General features: G+C 60.9%; 2 protein-coding genes across 4 annotated transcripts in view; both read right to left on the bottom strand.

The window, feature by feature from the left end:
* ZNF638 (zinc finger protein 638) overlaps positions 1–14,730 on the bottom strand; it is a 36,947-nt gene extending 22,217 nt beyond the window's left edge. The window contains exons 1-3 of one of the 2 annotated variants that reach the window (XM_039391299.1): positions 14,608–14,730; positions 5,611–7,216; positions 277–338 (exon numbers count right to left, since the gene is read on the bottom strand). In XM_039391299.1, coding sequence (XP_039247233.1) covers positions 277–338; positions 5,611–7,014 — 1,466 coding nt within the window. In that variant the 5' untranslated portion in view covers positions 7,015–7,216; positions 14,608–14,730. Of the gene's footprint in view, positions 1–276; positions 339–5,610; positions 7,217–14,607 lie in introns of those variants that run through there. The other variant, XM_039391298.1, reaches the window with a different exon arrangement.
* Positions 10,547–14,581, bottom strand: LOC120325325. 2 transcript variants are annotated; one of them, XM_039391301.1, is made up of 2 exons: positions 11,649–14,581; positions 10,547–11,618 (listed from the first exon to the last, which is right to left on the bottom strand). In XM_039391301.1, exons 1-2 carry the CDS (start codon positions 12,483–12,485, stop codon positions 11,526–11,528), a joined length of 930 nt encoding a protein of 309 aa, XP_039247235.1. In that variant the 5' UTR covers positions 12,486–14,581; the 3' UTR covers positions 10,547–11,525. The 2 variants fall into 2 exon arrangements, with proteins under 2 accessions (XP_039247235.1, XP_039247234.1); XM_039391300.1 differs by having other exon boundaries at positions 10,547–11,592; positions 11,623–14,581.
* Positions 14,731–21,592: the final 6,862 nt, after the last annotated feature.

Consider the following 21,592-nt stretch of genomic DNA (forward strand, 5'->3'; position numbering starts at 1 on the left):
CAAGCAGATCCCTCACTGCTGCTGGGATTTATTGTCCCTCCCAAGCCATTCCCAAGCAGATCCCTCACTGCTGCTGGGATTTATTGTCCCTCCCAAGCCATTCCCAAGCAGATCCCTCACTGCTGCTGGGATTTATTGTCCCTCCCAAGCCATTCCCAAGCAGATCCCTCACTGCTGCTGGGATTTATTGTCCCTCCCAAGCCATTCCCAAGCAGATCCCTCACTGCTGCTGGGATTTATTGTCCCTCCCAAGCCATTCCCAAGCAGATCCCTTACTGCTGGCGGAGCTTGCGGCAGCTCTCGATGTGGGAAGGGTTGTTCTGGTGCAGGATCCAGTCCTGGGGGGGGAAGGACACCCGGAGAGGTTGGATCAGAGTGGAACACGTCAGCACTGCCCACAGTCTCTAGTGATGGTTGGTGTGTTTTGCCTTCCACCACATTTTTACCTCAGGAACGATCTTAAGGTCAAATTCCCACTTGGGATATTAAAAGCACTAAGACATCATCACCACAGGGTGTCACAGAACACAAAGGTGAACAAAATGCATCGTGTTCCATGAAATAAATGGAGGAATTAACCCCCCCAGCACCCCGGGGGCTGTCACCACACGGATCAGGAAAGGCTGATCCAGTAACTGGGCAAATTAAAGGAAATAAAGCCATTATTGGCTTTCACAGCCTGTCAGACCAATGAGCACCCCCAGCAAACCCAGAGAACACAGAACCCCAGAGGTGGCATCTCCAAGTCAAATCTCATTCCCAGCCCAGCCTGGCTTGCCACGCCTGGAGCCCCAGAACATTCACCCCCGATCACGTCACGGCTGAAGGTCACTGCAGAGCCTCGGGACCTTCCTCACACACACACTGCTTTATTCTACATTAAAGAACCTCAGCAAGGGCTTTATCTTGAGGAAAACTGAGGGGTTCAGTAGAGACAGTGCAAGCCCTCGAGCTTGAAAGATATCTTAATATTACTTACAAATCCTTAAGCTCAGGTTTAACTGTGAGCACAGACAGTCCCCAGTGTGGGGAGCTGGGAGGCAAAGGAGCCAGTTTGCTGGGGAGAAGGGATATCCCGTGGCCTGAAACTCTAAGGTGTAATGTATCGGTGATAATCATTAAACATTCCTAAAAAACCAACCTCCAGCTGCTCTAAGAGTATAAAATACAATCAGACATGTAATAATTAACATAAAACAACAGCTGTATAACACAGCTGGCAGGCCGGGCTGGGTAAATAATTCCCAGCTGTGAAATCCCACGGCACTTTTCCCAAGCACAGGCTGGTCTGGAAGACAAAAGATGCTCCAACGTGTCTCTGGCAGCACCAGACCCTCCTGTTCCTCTGCCAAAGCTCTGCCACAGAGCTCGTGGTGGGAGGGGAAGGATCCCTGGGAAGGGCCCGGCTCCGGCTGGGAATGGCCGTTCCTGGCACTCACACCACCAGCTCAGACGTGCTCCAGGACTTCCCAAACTCCCAGAAACCCGGGGGCTCAGTGCAACTAAACTGCATTTGAAGCACAAGACTCGGTGTGGCTTCCTGCAGGCACCGACAACCCACCTCAAAAGGCACTGGAGGATCCACTCACCGTGTTCCCAACGTTCTGCTCAGCCCAACTGCCCCAAACGAGGCAGCAAACCTGTTTGGGATCACTCTGCACCCAGCTCACGAGTCAGGAGCAGCAATTCACCATCACACACTGGTTTTCCCTAATTCCAGGCCATCTCTAAGCAATCCTGTTCAAAGGATCCCATTTTTCCAGTCAGTTTAGCCAGGACACAAGGGCTGAATCAAACGAGCTGGTAGAAATTAAAGGGAATTTGGCTCCCAGAATTCCACTTCCACGGTGCCAGAGAAGGGGACACGGTGCCAGTGAGGCCCAGGGAGGGCATTTGGTTTCCAAGTGCCTCCAGCTGCTGATCCAATGCCGCTCCTGGGATTACAAAGGGAGATTCTCCTCCCAGCAGACAAGGACAACGTTCTTCTCTTTGCCAAGTCTTTGCTGTGCCAAAGCCCTCCTGCATCCCAGAGCTACAGGAGTCTGGATTTAGGGATGTTGCTCCTCTTCGACTCCTTCCTGGCCCTTCTCAGTCTTCAGGAATATTCCACTGTCTACAGACTCATCGCAAAATCCCAGAAAAGTCTGGGTTGGAAAAGTCCATCTCATCCCACCCCTGCCATGGGCAGGGACACCTTCCACCAGCCCAGGCTGCCCCAAGCCCCTTCCAACCTGGCCTTGGGCACTCCCAGGGATCTCTGGGCATCCCTCAGTCCCCAGAGACGGATCCCTCCCCCCCAGGACAGGATCCCTTCCCATCACATCCTGCTAAGAGGAAGAACTTCCATCCAGACTCCTCCGGCAGCTGCTCCACAACCCAACTGCCCCCCTTCCCTCATCCCAGCCCGCCCTCCTCTGCCTCAGGGATCACCACCAGCACGGTCCTGACACAGCAGGGGAGGGAGCAAAGTGTTTCCAGTCTCACACTCCCCTCAGCAAAGGAATTCCCAGTGCAGTTCTCCGTGGAAAACAAGGAGTCCCCGTGACTTCCCGTGATTGCAGGTCCAAGACGCCGCCACCGTCCCTTTGCACCGGTTTGGAGGACAAAGCTTGTGATAAATGCACAGGAAACAGGATCCCTTTGTGCTGGGAACTCTGCAGGTCCACTGCATTCCAAACGGGATGTCTTTGGAGGCGGAGAAATCCCACTTAGTTATCCCAGCACAACACGAGCTGAGGTGGGGAATGGAGCTGCTCTGTGGAATATTCACAAACTGAGGGGTTTGGGAACAGCTGAGAGGAGACAAGGGGGAGGTGACATTCCACCTGACCAAGGGCAGAGCTGGACACTCTGCCCTGAAAACCTTGCAGGACACGAAGACACCAATCTTTGAGAGCACCTTCCAGGTCAAGCAGCACCAATTTATGTCTCCAATCCCCTTTTTAAGGCTCAAAAAGCCGACCTTGCGTGAGGGTTCCCTTTCCTACAACCCCGAGGGAGCCACAGGGACCTCCCCAGACTCACTGAGGTGGGAAAAGCCCTCTGAGATCATCCAGTCCGACCTCCCCAGCACTGCCAAACCCACCACTGACCACGTCCCTCCCTACACAGCAGGAACAAGGTGGGATCTGTCCCCTTTGGGATGCTGCTCCAAACCCACCTTTCAGCCCCTGGGCACCTCCACTGACCCCAAACCCACGATGTGTCGGGCAGGTGAGGGGCCTGTTGACCTGCCATCAGTCACTGCACCCCAGGGTCATCCACATCTTACCAAAAGGGTTCCAAGTCAAAAAATATCTATTTTTCACAGGCAGATCCAGCACAACTCCGGATGCAGATGGGAGATACCACAACTTGTGACTTCTGAACTGTGTATTAGCCAAAAACCACCTTAAAACCACATCAGAGTCTGCAGGAGGGAGGTTCAGGATGGTTTCTTCGTTACAGAAGAGCGAGAAAATACATTTTCTGTCTGACACTCCAACCTCTGTGTTTTGGTACTGCAGACACCCCCAGGCCATCTTCAGCTTGGATTTCATCAGAGCTCCTTGATTCGGGGAGATAATGAAGGCAGAGCTGCAGGGACAGCCAACAGGACGACTTGGGCAACAACAGAAGGGATTTTCAGTCCAGAGAACACTCAGCTCCAGTGCTGGCTCGTTCAGGGCAGAGCCAGGCTGGAGGGACAGGGAGGGGAGGATGTCTCACATCCAGGTGTAAACCCCTGGTTTTACTAACCAGTGGCAGGGAATGTGCTGGAATTCTCTTCCAATGGGCAACGCAGCTTCTCCTTCAGCCCCGCTGAATCTGAGGTGAGTCTGGACTTCAGCCCAAGAGGGGACTAAAGGCAACTCTGAAAAACTGCAGCTCCTCACTGTGAGAAACCTGAACTGGGAACCCCCCCTGTAACATGACTGGAACCCGCCCTTCAGACTCTCAGCACCTCCAGGAGCGGGGTGAAGAGAAGCCTTTCTTCACTCAGCACCTTCCACCGTCCTCGGCTGCTCTGGGGTCACACTCTGCCCTTTGCTGCCTGGCTCCAGAGCAGAGGGGCTCCAGCCCCAGGGCCTCCTCTGGACTCTCTGCAGCAGCTCCACGTCCTCGTGCTGCTGTTCCCAGGGCTGGAGCAGCTCTGCAGGTGTCTCAGCTGAGACAGGGACTGTTCCTTCGCTGCACGTCGCCACCCACAAGGTGAGCGTTTCTTCAACAAACTTCTCTTTTCTGCAGTAAAACTTCGACTCTTCTGGTTCTTTGGCTCCACTGTTGTGCCAGCAGGGCCGGTCCCGTGAGGCCTGAGGTGCTCAGACCCCGAACACTGCCCTGGAGGGAGCTAATCCAGGCCGGAGCCAAAGGAGGCGGGACAGGAGCAGAGGCTGGGGGGCTGCAGTCGGATCAGGATGTCTGGGAACACATCCTGTGCTGCAGGGCCACCAGGACAAGAACTCATAACCTTTAATCCACCCCCAAAACCTCCCAGCTAATTTGTCAACAAGTATTTTTAGTAACAACATTTGCTTCATTTTCCCAGGCTCCCGTGAGCGAGAGACTGGAGAATTCCCGTTTACACAGACCCCGCTTTCCCAAGGTGCTTCTCTTCTTCCCTTTATTTTTCCCTTCGATTTTTTAATTCCCTTTTCCCCTTCATTAACACCCCCCCCCCCAGATTTGTTCAATTTCACCCATTTTTATTTTAAATCAGACTTCCTCTCCCACTTCCAAGCTGCCCATCTCCCTGGCCCTCAGTGCTTCCCGGGGGAAAGACCTTGGGAATTTCTGTTTATTCTTCCCTAACCCACCTTCAGTCAGTCAGTTTTTCAATTCACAGCAGAAACAGGGCCCAAAACCTCCGGGATTTTGCCAAATTACAAAAAGTCCCTCCCCCCCACAGCCTCTCCCCCACGTTGCTCAAATACTGTGTGCAATATAAACACGTGAAAAAATTATTAATGAATTATTCAATGTTTTTTGTTACCCCCTCCCTTATTTTTGATATATCGAACGCTGGGCTTTCCAGGAAAAGCCACAGCTTCCAGGATGTTTTTTATCTCCCAGTATCCACCAGTTTTCCCTTTTATTCTCCCTTCAAGGCTGGACTGTGACTCCCTTCAGAGCTGGAAGCTGGGCCGGATGAATGGAGGCATTTTGTGTGTCCCCCCGAGCCAGGCTCCAGCCTCTGGAACATTCACACAGAGCACGTCTGGAAGATGAGATTTCGGGTTCTAAATGGGCTGGTTTGTTTGAAGGCAGAGTTTGGAGGAGGGAGGGTGAACACATGAACGTCTCCCCACCCCGCGACACGATTTTAGTCCCCCTGGTGAGGTTAACGTTTCCCTCCACTGCCAAGGGTTTGTGTTGCTGTTGTTTGAAACCCGCTGCAAAGGCAGAAACCATTTGTGGTATTAAACAGAATTAAAAACCAACGTGTAAAACAGCTGTGAAGTGCAGCTGGGACAGGAACACGGCGTTACAGCCATTTCCAGCACATCAGCACTCGGGCTGGCGACCAGCACCCCAATCCAGAGCTCCCGGGCAAACAGCCTGCCCCCGGAACGGGGCGGCAGGAGAGGTGCCGGGCACACGCTTAGGGGATAATCTGGGAAAGACACTCACCTTCATCTGAGTGCATTCAAGGTTACACAGAGAACACAAATGTGGGAATATTCGCGGCGACGTCGCATAGTAGTCGTTCATCATGGACGGGGTGGGCAGGCGCTTGCTCTTCTGGGAGTCGGAGAACACGGGCAGCCAGGACGCCTTCACCACCCCGAACGGGGACTTGATGGGCCCCTCGGAGTGGAAGCCTTTGTGGCCCCCTCCGGACCTCCCGGAGGCGCCGGAGCCGCTGCCGGAGTCGCGCTGCTTCTGCTCGTGCTGGCTGATGGCGGCCAGGAGCCCGGCGGAGAAGGGCGGCGGCGTCATGGGCGGCAGGACGTGCTGGGACACGGGCGGCTGCACCAGCGGCGGCATCACGGGCGGCAGCAGGGGCTGCGCCAGCGGCGTGGGCAGCAGGGCCGGCATCATGGGCGGCAGCACCGGCGGCATCGGCGCCTGCGACACGGGCGTCACCACGGGCAGCGCGGCGGGCGCCGGGCACAGCCCCGACACCTTGGCCGGGGGCTCGGCCGGGAAGAACGGCGGGGCGCCGGAGGAGTCGCCCTGGAAGCCGGGCAGCTTCATCAGGTCGTCGGCCGGGAAGACGGGGTTGCAGGGCACGGCGGGCGGCGGGACGGGCACCGGCACGCTCTGCTCCCGCGGCACGTCCTCCCTGCCGTCCGCGCCCGGGCCCTCGGCGTTGTACGCGCAGGCCTCCAGGGCCGGCTCCGGGAGCCCCTCGGGGCCGTAGGGGCACACCTCCAGCGGGTCCTCGGTGTAGCCGTACTTGCTGGCGTGCCCGTAGTCGATGACCTTGCCCTTGACGGCCGCGCCGCCCGGCTCGGCCCCCCGCTCGTCCCCGCGGGCCGGGGCGCGCAGGCCGGGCACGGGCTGGCCCATCTTGCGGATGCGGATCTCGCGCAGGATCCGCGGCATGTTCTCCGGGGTCAGCTGGTCGTCGGGGTAGCGGCTGAGCTCCTCCAGGTCCTCGTTGGACAGCCCGAAGCTCGCTAAAATGCTGGAGGCGCTCTCGGGCGTGTAGCGGTTCTGGGCGCTCGAGTTCTGCTCCAGCACCGGCACCGGCGCGGGCGGCTTTGGTGCGGCCGTCCCGGCCGGGCACGGGCCGCTGTCCCAGCGGTTGGGGCGAGGGTCTCCCTTCTGCTCCTGGTGCAGGCTGTTCTTCTCCTTGACCTTCCTGGGATCCGCCCTGTGCAGCGTGACCCGCACGTTGATCCTCTGGGAGCCCGTCCACTGCAGCGAGTCCTGGCCCGGGGGTCTCTGGGGCGCTGCCTGGGGGGCTCCCGGCGCCGGTTTCCTCTGCGGCCCCGCCGCCCCTCCTCCCCCGAAGGATCCCGGAGGCTTGCTGCCCGAGGGGTTGGGTCCCCTGGGCCGGGGGGGCAAGGTTCCTCTGGGGCTAAACATTGCGTCTTTGGGCAATGCCTGGCGGAACCCAGCGTGGGCAGGGGCCGCGCCGCCGCCGGACACCGAGGACCACGACTGCAGAGCCAAGTGGGTCTTAATTTGGGCAAGCTGAAAGGGAGGAGGGCCCAACACAAGGGGGCCGGCAAGGCCAAGGTTCAGGGAATTCACAAGTGGTGCGAAACTTTCCAAGAACAACACAAAGCTGCAAGTTAAAAGACAAGGATTAGATGGTTCGTCTGGTCACCTGCTCGCAGCGGGCGAGAAAAGCAACCCAAGGCACAAAACGGGGGCTGCGGGACAGTTAAAGAGCTCAAAATTCCGTCAAACAAAAACATTTTCTTTCACTGCGTAAAACCTTAATATAGAGAACAGGCAATTAAGTCAACGAGCTTCAGCCAATGAGCTCAACGTCACAGGTCACACAACCAGAGAGGACACTCGGAACAGCACCGGTTCAAACCTGGCACTTCACTGCCCCAGCACAACAGAGTTTGGGGCTGTTTACAGGTCACTGTATAAGCAATGAGGCAGAGGGTGAAGCCCCTCTCCAAAGGCTGACGAGGGATGGGATGGACTGGAAGTGAAACCATTACATGGAGAACTCAAAGCGGTTACAACTCGGTGACAGGTCGCTGTGGAGCCGCTTCCAGGAGGACACTCCCATGACACTCTCATGGGTAACAACTACACCCTGCAAGAATTCACGGGGTGTGACAATACTTGGGTTCTGTGGATAGAAAATTTCCATTTCCCAGATGTTAAAAGCAAGAGCTTAAATCGAAAGGACTCGAAACAGAGAGCTGTAAAATCGTACAGAAACAAAAAAATCATCTAGACACACAGAAAAGCACCATGGCCGTGGGAACTGGGTCTTATTTTGGGGCAAACCACCGAGAGTTCAGTCCTGTAAGGCAGGAAAAGCAGGTACAAATAGAGGGAGAGTAAAATTAAACACCAGAGTTCTGGAAATAGAATCACAGAGTGGTTTGGAAGGGACCTTAAAGACCATCTGATTCCAGCCCCTGCCATGGGCAGGGACACCTTCCACCAGACCAGGCTGTTCCAAGCCTCGTCCGACCCGGCTTCGGACACTTCCAGGGATGAAGATTGAGACAAGAAGAGTAAAACAACAGAATTGTGGCAAAGTTCTGGTGCAGCTCCTCGCTGGCCGAGCAGGGGACACCGGGAGTCCTCGGTTTAGGGCGAGCACAACAACAGCCAAAACTCAGCGTGTTCTCAGCAGCATCCTCACCCCAGCCCAAAACACGGCCCTGCAGGAGCAGCTGCTGGGATTAAAAGGTTCCCTCTGCCCCGGCCCAGCCCAGGAGAACCCAAACGGCACAACAGCACAGGCAGAGGCACCCCCAGAGCCCTCCCTCGGCCCGGTCGCTCTGCGGTGCCCAGAACTGCCCGGGGGCTGCTCTGGCTGCTGCAGTGACACACGGGGGGGGCACGGAGTGTTCCCGGCAGCGTTCCCGGCTCCCGCTGCTCCCGCTGCTCCCGCCGCTCCGGGTTCCTGCAGCGCCGAGGTTCTCGTCCCACCAGCCCCGTCCCAGGGCTGCTCTTCCAGGCTCGGGGAGGTGACTCCACACAGCAGCTGTCGGCAGGCAGGGGCGACTCTCCCGAGGCGTCACCTGGAAGGACTGAAGTGCTGAAGCCTGAGGACCACGAGGAACAAACCCTACAGGGAGGGAGTGACCCCCACACGGGCGCTGGAGAGGGTTTTCCAGCTCCGTTCCTGGAGCTCGTTCCTATCTGTGTTACCTTCCAGCAGCAATCACTTCGTTTGGACTCAGTACAAACCGCTCAGGCCAAGGACAAACATCAGTCATGTTACACACAGGGAGTCATAATAACCAGATTCCCACCAGACAGCAATCCCAAAACTCCGGCCTCTCAACCAGGGCTCCTGGCCCAATATCCCTCCTCCCTCCACAAGTTCAATGGGACTTCAATGGCAGCTGCATGTGGGGCCAAGTTTGCCCAAGACAGTTTCCAAGCAGACACGAACAAACACCCCGAGCCATCTCCTGCCTTTCAGTGTGGGGTTTCTATGGAACTCTCGGCACTGGAGGGCAAAAAAATCCCTCCTGGCCCATTCCCGGGGGAAGCAGCTGGAGAGGGAACACTATCAAAGCCACCCATCGCCAGAACAACCACGAATATTTGAGGAGAGCAAATTTTAAACACAACCAACAGGTCGGGAATCTCCCAGAGGAGAGAACGAACCAGAATTCCAGCGGGATGAAGTTTTACCAGTAAGGCACCTCCAGGTGAAGCAGGTCAGTGGGTCACCTGTGTGCTGGGAGCAGGGATGATCCCACCCCAGGATCTGGAACCACTGCCACAGCTCATCCCAACACACCTCAGCTCACACCTCGCCAGCCTGGCCAGGGAGGGTGATCCAGGCTGGAATGGGCTTGGAGCAACCTGGGCTATGGAAGGTGTGCCTGGCCAGGGCACTGGATGGGATTTAAGGTCCTTTCCCACCCAGACCAGTGAGGGATCCTAGGACACACTGCACAGCAGCAGCGTGTAGCACTAAGTCTGATGAGAAACTTGTTTGAACATGTCTTAGGATGGATGGCTCTTTGTGGTGTTTCCTTCTTCCCAACACCCCCCACAGCAACTGTTATCTCCCATGCAGGAATGTCCTGGGAAAGGTGTCCTGAGGTGTCCCATTGGTCCTTGGTTAACCCCTTCCTATTGGCTGTTGCCCCTTTACCTGATGGTTTTTTCTGTGTGACCCTGAACTTGGGATTGGTTCCCCTTTGACCCTCCTAAAAGCCTTATAAACCCCTTCCCAACAATAAACTCTCTCTTGCCTCCTCTCCACGCCGGTGTGCCGTCTCTGTGCCTGCCATGGAGCCACGTGGGGGGAGGGCAGGGCACCTCTCCCCTCCAGGCTCGGGGCCTGACAAACCCTGTCGCTGGAGTTCCCTTTCCCGTCCACCAAGACGCCGGAAATGGTTCTTCAGACGGAGAAGGAACTAGAGCTGGGCTCCCCCACGCCGTGGGTGGGGAAAGGGATCCAGAGCAGCGTGCAAGGAAGCCACTGTCAGCTGGGGGGCCGGAGTGACCTTTCTGAAGGAAAGGCTGGAAACGACAGCAGGAAATGCTGCCTAAGGAAATGCCAAGAGCAAGGAAACAATGGCCAGGGGTGTCGGGGGGAGGCTCACCTTCCTCTCAGAGCAGCTTTGTTTGGGGGGTGCCTGAGCCGGGGCACTGCTGGGACAGGGACACCCCCGGCATTCCCAGAGCAGGGACCGAGCCCCGAGCTGGGGCTGCAGTGCCAGTGGAGCCATGGGATGGTCTGGGTGGGAGAGACCTCAGAGCACACCCATCCCACCCAGGGACACCTCTGGTATTCCCAGAGCAGGGTGCTGTGAGCCCCGTCCAGCCTGGCCTTGGAGGAATCCTTAGGGGAAGAGCAGGGAGCTGGTGTGGAGGGAGGGAGGGATGAGAGCACCCCCGGCACTGCCGAGGTGTCCCAGTTCCTCCCAGTGCCCAGCCGGGCTGGAGCAGAGGGGCTGCTCACACCCAGCCCAGCAGCCCCCTCGCCCACTCCCGTCCCTGTCCCTGTCCCCAGCCCCCCCAGGGCCTCGTGGAGTCCAAGCTCTGCGTGCTGCAGGGCAGAAGGAAGGATCCCGACCCCCTGGAGCCGTGTCCATGGTCACTGTGAGCACCAAACACCTGCCAGCCCCGGCACAACCGGGACACCAACCCCAACATCCCCCCGGGGCAGTGCCAGCCTGGCTCTGGCACCTCAGGACAGGGCGGAGGTGGATTTCTGGAGTCCCCTGGAAGGTTTATCAGAGGAGAAAGTCGGTGAGCCACTGGAAGGAGAATTTTCTGTTTTGTCCCTATAAATAGCACGGAATTTTCTGGCTCTGTGCTAACTGCAGAGCAGATAAATAAAGATGGCCCTGCACCCCCCAGGCTGGGGGAGCCGCTGTGCCTGTCCCGTGAGCTGCTCCAGGACTGACCATATCCCCAGGGATGGGGCCAGGGCACCTCCCCTCGCCACAGCCCAACAACCAGATCTCTTCTGCAGGTTCCTCGGTGTTCCTCTGACAGCCAAACCAGCCTCAGGAGGGACCTGGATTCTCCTCTTCCTTGCTGTTCCCGGCACAGCGATGGCGTCTGGTGGGAGCTGAGGGGCTCCACCTGCCCCAGCCCCTGGCAGAGCCCGTGGTCCCTCAGGGGGGACTCCTGGTCGGATCATTCCTCATCCAGCTCCTGCCACGGCAGCCTGGACACGCCTCCATCAGGCTCAGGAAGTGGCAAGGCATTCCCAGCCATCCTCCTGCACCTGGAGCAGTGATCCACCCTCCGGGACGGCCCCGCCATCCCGGGCACTGCCCACTGGGGTGTTCCATGCTGGCACCACCCGGAGCTCTGGGACTGTCCCTCGGGAGCTTCCTCAGGTGCCACCAGGGTGCTGCCCCTGCCAGCACAGACACAGACCCTGCAGGGGCACCCACCTTCAGCAGGACGTGCCTCGCTCTGCTTTATCCACTGTCCATCCATGGTATCCCTCGATCCAGGGACACTCCAGCTCCTCTGAGGGTGCTGAGCTCAGCCCAGGTGAGCCCAGCCCAGGTGAGCCCAGCCCAGGTGAGCCCAGCCCAGGTCCAGATCCAGCCTGGCCCTCCCTGATTTTGGCAGAGCCAGGGCAGCCCCTCCTCCGGGTGCTCTGTCATTCCAGCAGCATCCCCTGCCCGCTCAGGCAAAGATTCCCAGGATAACAGAGGTGAAAGCTGCTCCCAAATCCTCCCACACCTGGGCCACCCAGGAGCTGCCTCCGGGCACATTCCTGCTGCCATCTCCAGATCCAGCAGGATCTGAGCTGGGATCTGAATTCCAAGAGCCAAGACCAAGCCCAGGCTCCCGGCTCCCAGCACCGGGAATGCTCTGGACACACCAGGACACAGAGGGGAGTCTGCAGCAGGGCAGGACCTGTCCTGGAGCAGGAGGAGAGAGGCAGGAGGGCTGTTTGCCCCCAGGGAATGGTGCTGGAGCACCTGGATGGCAGGAACACAGGCCACAGCCCAGCCCAGGCTCCACACGCTCCCGGGATCCTGGGCTTCCCAGGGCAAAGCAAACAGCAAAACTGAGCTGGAATTCCAGAGCCCAGCAACAGGCAGAGCCCAGCAACAGGCAGAGCCCAGCAACAGGCAGAGCCCAGCAACAGGCAGAGCCCAGCAACAGGCAGCTGAACACCGACCCCGGAATGGACCAGGGGTTGTTGGGCCCCAAAAAAGCACGGGAAGGGAAAGGAAGCACTTAGGGAAGAGAACTCCCGGAGAAGATAAGGACAATGTGCCAGGGGAAGGAGACAAAGGCCAAGCCAAGGCCCTTGTTCCTCCCCTCCCACTGCACAGGACAGCACCCTGGGAGCCAAACTGCCCCTGCCCTCCCTCCTCTGCCCCGGTTTCACCGTGGAGCAGGACACTGCAGGTGTGGAACATCCCTCCAGCCAGGTCTGGAACATCCCTCCAGCCCCTCCAGGCTCCAGCCCTGCCCTTCCCAGCCCAGGCTGCAGGGAAGGCCTGACCTTGGCCAAGCTCAGCTCAGCCCAGACCCGCCTGGTTTAGCCACAGATGCCAAGCACAGCTCCCAGGAAGAGGGAACTCCATCCCTGCCAGAGCCAGGGCCGCTGGAACACCACCATCGGCCACGGGATCCACTGAACGACCCCCAAAACTGCTCCAGCCCAGCCTGCCCAGCAGCAGGTTTAGAACAAACACTCAAAGCACCACCTGCACGAGCCTTCCAGCGAGGAATTCCTGGGCCAGGACACAGAAAGGGGCACTTTGGCACCAGGAATCCACCGGACATCTTCAAATTTCCCTTTCCACGTCAGACTTTTGAGCAGCACAAACCCTGCCCTGTTTCATAAACATGTTTATACACAAGCACCAGCTCTGTGTGGACACAAAAGCCTCACAGACACAGCAAACACCAATATTTCTGCCTAAAACTCCCTGAGAAAAGGCCAAATTCCACGCAGGGTATTTAACTCGGTGGCAGAGAAATAGGAAAACGTTCTATTTACCTTCAAACGTGAAGCACAAAAGGAAAACAAAGGTCCCTGTGTTGTTCCTCAGACCCGGCCGAGCTCCCTGTCAGGCAGCTGAGCTCAGCCCCAAAACCCAAGTCCGAGGACTTTGGGGAAGAAAAGGAGGGAAGAGAAGGAATCCGGCAGGTTTTGTCAGCATCGGGAACCCCACCCTTGGATAAACATCCTCAGTTCCATCAGAATCTGGGGAAGAGGAGGCCGGGCTCGTCCCTTCCGCCCCACACCCTGGAGCCAGAGGGACCCTTTGGGCACATTGTGATTATCACAAATCGGGGAAAAGAAACGAAACTCAGGATCCTTTGGGCACATTGTGATTATCACAAATCGGGGAAAAGAAACGAAACTCAGGATCCTCCCGGTCCTTGGAGAGCGGCTGCTCCCAGGGAGAAGAATGACCTCATGTCAGGTCCACCCTCCCCACCGGGGAGAGCAGCAAACCCCAAAATAACAACATTTAAACAGCAGCTCGGGGCTGGGGACCGGGAGGGACGGCTGGGCTGGGGCTCCTGGGGGCTCGGGGGGGTTCATAAAATAACCACAACAGATTTTAATCGGGTAAGGAGGAGTCCTATAAAAAGGCAACTTAGAAAAAACAAACAAACAAACAACAAGCCATATTACATTTCTGCCTTAAATTAATAATAACAGTAAAAGCAGCGAAGGAGCACGAGTTTAAATTGGGGGAAAAAAAAAAAAAAAAGGTTAAATCCCCCAATCGAGGAGGCTCCTGCAAGGCACGTGATGAGACAGACACAACACTCGGCCTGGGGGGGTAAAGAATTCAATTCCTCTTTGGATTATTTTTGGTTGTTCGTGGTTGTAACACCCGAAATTCGGCTCGACCGTCACCGTCCCAAAGCGCAAAAGGGCGAAAAGCCCCGATTTTAACCCCAAAGCAGGAGCGCGAGGCGCGCTCGGGGGGCAAAACCCGACCCGAGCCGGGTGTTGCTCCAGCAGCGGCCGAGTTCAACCCGAACAGCAATTGCCAGCGGCCAGACCGCTTTGTTTGGAGACAACCGGAGAATTTTGTCTGAGAACAACCGGAGAATTCGGGGCCCGGGAGGCCCGTGATGGGCTGGGCTGGGGTCTGAGCGAGGCACGGGGCGTGCGGGGAACACCCGGGGACGGGGGGCGAAATGAGGGACAGGGGAGCCTTAAAAACGCGTGAATGCGAGATTTTAAGGTAAAAAAAGCGAGAGCGAAGCCCGCGGCGGGTGTGAGAGGCGGCGGGTCCCTGGCGGGGCACAGGGAGCGTTTATCCGCCTGCCGGGGGATCATCCCTCAGGGATGGAGATGAGGGATGGACGGAAAGGATAAGGGATGAAGATAAAGGCTGAGGGATGAAGGATAAAAGTTGACGGATAGAGGATAAAAGACGAAGGATAACCCCCCCCGCCCGGGGTCCCCCGTGAGGGCCCCTCGCCCCCCCCCGCCCCGGCCGCCATTACGCGCGTCCCCCTCCGGCCCCGCCGCGCCGGGGGGTGGGGGGGCAGCCGGCGCCCGCCTCCTACCTCGTCCCGGGCGCAGCCGCGGCTCGCTCCGTGTCCCCCGCCGCCGGGACACCGGGAAAGAGCGGCGGGAAGGGCGTTAAAGGCGCCGGGAGCGGCGCCGGGGGCGGCGCGCGGAGGGACACGGCGCGCTCTGCGTACTGCGGCTGCGCGCGGCGCGGAGGGGGCGCGCCCCGCCCCCCCGGCTTCAGCGGGAGGGACTGCGCGTGCGCGCCGTGCGCAGAGGGGCGGGGCTACTCTCGCCGCGGGGCACGCTGGGAGCCGGCCCGCCCTATATAAGCGGCGCGGGCGGCAGCGGCCCCTCAGTGGGGCGGCCGCGGCCGCTGTGTTAGAGCGATTTTATTGCCTATTGCCGCTCTTTCGCGGTCCCGCTGCAGTAATTCCTAAAGCCCTCCGCGTTTTTATCTCCTCAGTCGCTCATCCTGCTGCTCGCGGTCCCGATGGCGACATCTCAAGAGTCAAAAATAAGAACAATTTGCCCCGACGGTTACAGGGAACGAGACCGGGGGTCACGAAACCGGGTCCTGCCTGATGGCTGCAAAACGTGGAATGCGTAAAAGTCTTCTTAAGAAAAGACGGTCTTTGTAACTTTCAAGCCTAATGAACAAGAAGGGAGATTTAATCCGTGAATCGCAGAGCAGCCAACAAGCTCTAAGGGATGCCCAGGTGTTAAAAATACAAATTACTTGTTAAAGTTTAGGGCTTGGTGATCTTGGATCTCGGGGGAGGTTAACAAGGCTTGGGGGGAAAAAGGATGCTCATGGATAGAGGATGCAAAGAATTTGGTTTATGGGACATCTGGCAGAACTCCCAAGATCAGGAAGAAATTATTAAAGAACTCAGCAGTTGTGCTGAAATCAGCTCCAAAAGGGTAAAGAAGGTAATTCTGGCAGGGGCAGATCCTGACCCCCAACCAAAAACCCACAAACCCAAAAGAAGGGGAAGATTGAGCCCAGCACTAATTACCACGGGGAGCGAGAGGGTCGTTGACTGACAGCAGATGGAACACTAATTAATGAGAGAACTGTGTAACTTGTGGCCGATGACCACTTGTTCCTTTGCTCGCTGAAATGGATGAATCGTGGAAGGTTTGGTAGCTGGGGGTTGATCTGTGGGGTTCCAGCTCTGAAATAAAGGCTCCGGGCCTGTCTCCAGTGTCATTGCTGGCCTGCTGCACTCCAGGGAGCGGATCCCACGGCTGGCACAGCAGTGGCACTGCCTGGGAACCAGGGGCGGGAGGGACCCAGCTCTTTCCCATCCCCTGAGCCCCCCTCGGCACCACCGGCAGCTTCTGGAATGTTCCTCTCAGGTGGTTCCCACCTGGTGCTTCTCCAGCCTCACCCACACGTGGATCCCCTTCGGGGTGTCCTGGGCTTCGGGAGACACAGGGGGAGCCCCAGTTTTTCCAGGGAAAACCAGCCCGGGACTGGTGAGGTGCTTGGGATGGACCTGCCCATCCCTGGGAGCGTCCCAGGCCACGCTGGACGGGGCTGGGAGCAACCTGGGATAGTGGAAGGTGTCCCTGCCTGTGGCACTGGGTGGGATTCAAGGTCCCTCCCCACCCAAACCAGGCTGGGATTTGCTCTGGAGCAGCAGCAGGAGCACCTGGTACCTCCAAGGAGTTGTTCTCCTGGGGATACACTGAGTCAGGGGTCCCAAATCCAGCCTTTCCACAGCCTGTGGGGCTGCACCTGACCTGGACCAAACCCCTCTGCCCCCTCAGGAGCTCCTGTCCCTCCAGATTCCCTCATGCTCTGTCCCACAGAGCACCTTGGGAGTCACAGGCTCCAAGGAGACAGAAAACACCTCTAAAACTTCCACGTTAATTCCTGAAAATCCCCAAAGCAGGCGCCAAACACCTTTAAAACTTCCACATTAATTCCTGAAAATATCCAAAGCGGTGCAAACATCAGACATTCCTCACTCCCCCCACGCCCAGCGAGGGGCAGGAAGGATCCTTCTGGAGCGGGAACCCGTGTTCCCTACACTTCAGAATCCAATTCTCACCAAATTCCAGGAATTGTGGCTGTTTCGCCACTTTTGGGAGCAGCCTTTGGGGTGAGGCTCTGGGAAATGGGACCGTTGGAGCTCTGAGCCCCTTGGGAATGCCAATACTGGGGCTGCCTGTGCAACCTGAGCTGTTCCAGGTGTCCTGGTGTCCCACGGGATCCCTGAGCTGTTCCAGGTGTCCTGGTGTCCCACAGGATCCCAGGGATGCCGGGATGGGGTTGGGCCCCCGCAGGACCCGTTTGGGTCCTGGGATGTGCTGGGTCAAACCAAGGTCCCAAAAGAGCTGGACAGGAGAGCAAATCCCAAAGCTGCTGCCAGAACAGCTCCAGGAGACCCCCGAGGGCTCAGCTCTGCCCCAGCCCTGGGGCTGCCCCCAAATCCCGCTGTATCCCCCAGGGATCTGGGGGAGCTGGGAGGTGGGGGTGCAGCCAGAAAGTGAGAAGGGGGGATTTTTGGGATCTGGGATCCACTTCCAGGTGATTCCCAAACCCCCAGGCCAAGACAGTCAAAGCTGAGGAGCGGGATGTGAGTCCTGGAGTCAGGATGGGGCTGGATGTGGGTTCTGGAGTCAGGATGGGGCTGGATGTGGGTTCTGGAGTTGGGATGGGGCTGGATGTGAATCCTGGAGCTGGGATGGGTCTGGATGTGGGTTCTGGAGTCGGGATGGGGCTGGATGTGGGTTCTGGAGTCGGGATGGGGCTGATGCAGCACCAGTGAAGGACTTGGGCAGCTCCTGAAACGTCCTGGGCGAGGGATTTGGGATTACACCTGTAGGAAAGGTGTGTCCTATCCCAAAAAAGGGGTGGGAGCCCGGGCTGGGGGTGGAGGGGTGGGAGCAGAGCCCAGACAGAGGTTGTGTCACAGCTCCATGAATTTGGGAGCTTTGCCACCACAAGTCCCCCAGGTGTGCTCCGGCCATCCCAGCACCTGGAATGGCAGGTGCATCCCTGGGGGACCCCCGGGACAGCTGGGGGGGGGGGGGGGTGCAGGAGCTCTGGATCCCCCCTGGCTCCTTGAGCTGAGTGTGGGATGACACCTGCCCCGATCCCACCATTTCCTCCTTATCCACATTCCGGGCTTCCCAGGAGAGGAGCCTGTGCTCCCTGGGAGCCGTTGGATCCACGTTCCCTGGGCCACGTCCCAGGGGGATCAGGGGACATGGGACATGTCCCTCCTGCAGCCCCTCTGCAGTCCCTGCACGCCCCCCCTGCAGACCCAGCTCTGCCCTCCCCCGTCTCCTGCTGCCCTCGGGACGCTGAGCTCCCAAAAATCTCGGGAGGGACGTTTAAAGCTCCGTTCAGGCAGTGGGGAAGGGGGCGAGGCCTGGGGAGACGGGGGTGGGCTCCACGAGGGGCTGAGCACAGGGAGGAGCCCCGGGGCTGCTGGAACAGGAGGGTGGCTCGGAGGGGCAGGAATGGAGGAGGGAAGGGACACTGAAGGGCTGGAGAGAGTCCAGGGCAGGAGCTGGGAAGGGGCTGGAGCAGCTGGAGCAGCTGAGGGAGCTGGGGGGGCTCAGCCTGGAGAAAAGGAGGCTCAGGGGGGACCTTCTGGCTCTGCAACCCCCTGACAGGAGGGGGGAGCCGGGGGGGGTCGGGCTCTGCTCCCAGGGAACAAGGGACAGGAGGAGAGGGAACGGCCTCCAGCTGTGCCAGGGGAGGGTCAGGTTGGATATTGGGGAAATTCCCCCTGGAAAGGGCTGTGCAACCCTGGCACAGCTGCCCAGGGCAGGGGGGAGTCCCCATCCCCGGGGGGATTTAACACCCTGTGGATGTGGCACTTGGGGACATGTGGTGGCCCTGGGTTAATGGTGGCACTGGATGCTCCAGGGGGCTCTTGGCAGCTGCTGTCCCCAATTAACTCATTAACTCATTAACTCATCAGCCTGAGGTGACCCTGGGGCGGCCCCGGGGGTCTCTGCTCTCACCGCTGTCACCAGAGTGGGACACCCCCCGGCTCCAGATGGGGCCACCAGCCCGGGGGTCCCCGCGGGGCTGGGGCTGCGTGACAGCGGCGCCGGGGCGGGGACAGACCCCGACGGTCCCCCCGGGCCCCAAGAGCCCCCCCAGACCCCAAGAGCCGCCCCCCACAGCCCCCGGCTGTGCAGGGAGCAGGGATGGAGCCCCAGCTGAGGCACTGGGAGGACTGGGAGCCGTGGTACTGGGAGGACTGGGAGCCGTGGTACTGGGAGCCCCGTGTCCCTGTTGGGGACAGAGCAGGGGACACCCAGCCCCGTGTCCCTCTGTCCCCGTGGCCGGGAGCACACGCGGTGCCAAGCGAGCCCGTGTGTGACATTCCCGGTCTGTGTCTCACATTCCCGGTGCTTGGGTGACATTCCCGGTGGCGCTGGGGCCGGGCCGGGCCGGGCCCGGGTGTCGGTGACATTCCCGGACTGACCGGGTGACCTTGCGGGGCTGCCCCGGCCCGTCGCAGCCCCGTCCCCCCCCGGATTTGGGATGGATTTGGGGCACAGCCCTGACCGTGCCCGGGGCCTCTCGTACCCCCAAACCACCCGAGAGCCGCGGGAGGGCCCCGCCACGAGGACAAACGTCCCCAGCCCTGGGGACACCCCGGGCCGCCCCTCCAGGGCCATCCCCGGCACTGCCGAGCCCCCCGTGCCGGCGGCACCCCCAGACCCCCCGGCACCCCCAGACCCCCGGCAGCCGGGGGGCATCCCGACGTTTCCCGGGCTCAGCCCCTTCGCCCCGGGCTATTCCCGTCCCGTCCGGTGCCCCCCCGTCCCGGCCATACAAGGAGCCGCCCGGCAGGTCATTTGTCCCCGAGGTGCCACGGGCGGCACAAGCGACCCGGGGAGGGGATTGTCACCTCCGCGGAGCCACCTGCTCCCGTCACGGCCCTGGGGACGCCCCGCTGGCCTCCCGGGGACACCTCGTGCTGCCGGTGCCCCCAACCCCAGCCCCTTGTTTGGGAGCCCGGCGGGGGCAGGTTCCCGAGGGATGAGGGCACGGCATGGAAATAGCTCCCCTCGGGGGGCCCTGGCGACAGTGCCACCAGCAGATGCTGGGCTGGGGGACAGGGGGGGCTCTGCCCTCGGTCCGGCCCCCCCGCCCTCGCCCCCGGCCCCGCCGGGCGCGTTTTGCTCCATCGGGAATCCCCCCATCCATTGGGAAAAGCCGTGACACGCCCAGGGGCACCCGGGCAGGGACACGGGGGGGACCACCCCCCAACCCGGGGGGCCGGGCACGGCGGGACCCCCACACTGAGGGGGTCAAACCCGCAGGCTCGGGGGGTCCCTGACCCCGCAGCACCCCCGGGTGACCCCCAAACCGCCCATGGAGCCTCCGCGGACCCCCCAGGGCACGGGGACCCCCCCAGGCTGCTGCCCCCCACCCCCAAAATCCCAGCCCGGAGCGGGGAAGGGGTTTGGGGTCACGCCGAGGGGTGGGGGGGGAGATTTTGGCTCCCCCTTTTCTGCCTTGGGGATCCCAAGGGGGTGCCCCCCCTCCCGCGGGCCCCCTCCTGCCAGAGCCCCCCCGGGGCAGGCGGGACCCCCCCGCAGTACCCCGGTACCCCCACACCGGGGGGAGGGGCTGCTCCGCCGAACCCCCAGAGCCGGGTCGGGGGGCGGCACCCGGGGCCGGCAAAGGCTCAGATCCCCCCCCAGCCAACCGTGCGGGGTCCCGGGGGGGCTGCGGGGACCCCGGGCCGGGCACTCACCGTCCGAACGGGTCGGGGGGCAGCGGGCGGGGGCCCGGGGGGGTCCGGGGGCCCCGCGCTCGGGGGGTCGCGGAGCCGCCGCCGCCCGAAGGCATCGCGGGGGTCGCGGCGCGGGCGCTCCCGGCGCGGCCCCGCTCGGGGCTGGCGCCTGTCCCGGGACGGCACCGGCACCGCCACCGCGGGGGGGGCGCGGGGGGGCCCGGGGGCGGCGCTGGGGGGGCCCCGAGCACGAGGGTGCGGGGATGGGACCCCCCGGCGGTCCCCTCGTTCTGGGGGTGCAGGGTTGAGTCACCCCCTCGAGGTGCCCCCGACCCTGGGGTGCAGCTCTGAGTCCTCCCCCCGGGGGTGCCCCCGCTCTGGGGGTGCAGGGATGGGTGGCCCCCCCACCCCGGGTGTCCCAAACACTGTGGGTGCGGGGATGGCACCCCCGGAGATCCCCCCGTTCTGGGGCTGCAGGGCCAGGTGCCCCCCCCGGTGCCTCCAACAGGGGGGTGCAGAGCTGGGAGCCCCCACCCCGAGGTGCCCCCGAAACTGGGGGCGCAGGATGGGCCCTCCCGGGTGTCCCCAGTCCTGGGGTGCGGCTCCGAGGCCCCCCCAGTGCTCCGCTATGGGGGTGCAGGGCCGGGTGCCCCCCCGCCCCCGAGATGCCCCCAAAACTGGGGGTGCGGGGCTCGGTACCCCCCCCGAGGTGCCCCCAAACTGGGGGTGCCAGCCGGGCCTCCAGGGTGCCCCCCAGGTTCTGGGGGTGCAGGGCCAGCTCCCTTCTCCTCCCCAAACGCCCCCCCCCCCCCCAAAATCCAGGTTTGGGTGCCCCCCCCTTCCACCCCGCGCCGGCCACGTGACCGCCCCGCCCCCTCCCTGTGTTTACATCAACCGGCCAATCAGCGCCGCTCTGACATCGCTCCCGAGGGGCGGCGCGCGCGGCTTGTGTCGCCTCTCCCCATTGGTCGTCGGGCCCGCCAATCACCGCCCGCGGCGCGGGGGCGGGGCCCCGTGGTTATTTACATCGCGTCTGGCTCCGCCCCCGCCGCCCGGCCCCGCCCCCGCGCCCTGCCCGTCTGACCCACGTGGGGGACGCGTGCGAACGGCCAATCAGAGCCACCGGGGTCAGCCAATCCGGAGCGCGGCTCGGCGGGCGGGGCTAAGCGCGCGATTGACAGCGTAGTGGACCAATAGCGATGCGCTCAGTCCCCCTCCCGCCCAACCACGGCGCGGGGGGGCGGGGCCTGGCGGCGGGTCCGGCCAATGGGGGTGGGGGGCGTGTCCCCGGCGGGAGGGGCGGGGCCTGGCGGCGGCGGCGGCG

This window comes from Pipra filicauda, unplaced genomic scaffold, assembly GCF_003945595.2.
Source record: "Pipra filicauda isolate LSUMZ 115617 unplaced genomic scaffold, ASM394559v2 scaffold938_size83336_pilon, whole genome shotgun sequence".
Taxonomy (NCBI): domain Eukaryota; kingdom Metazoa; phylum Chordata; class Aves; order Passeriformes; family Pipridae; genus Pipra; species Pipra filicauda.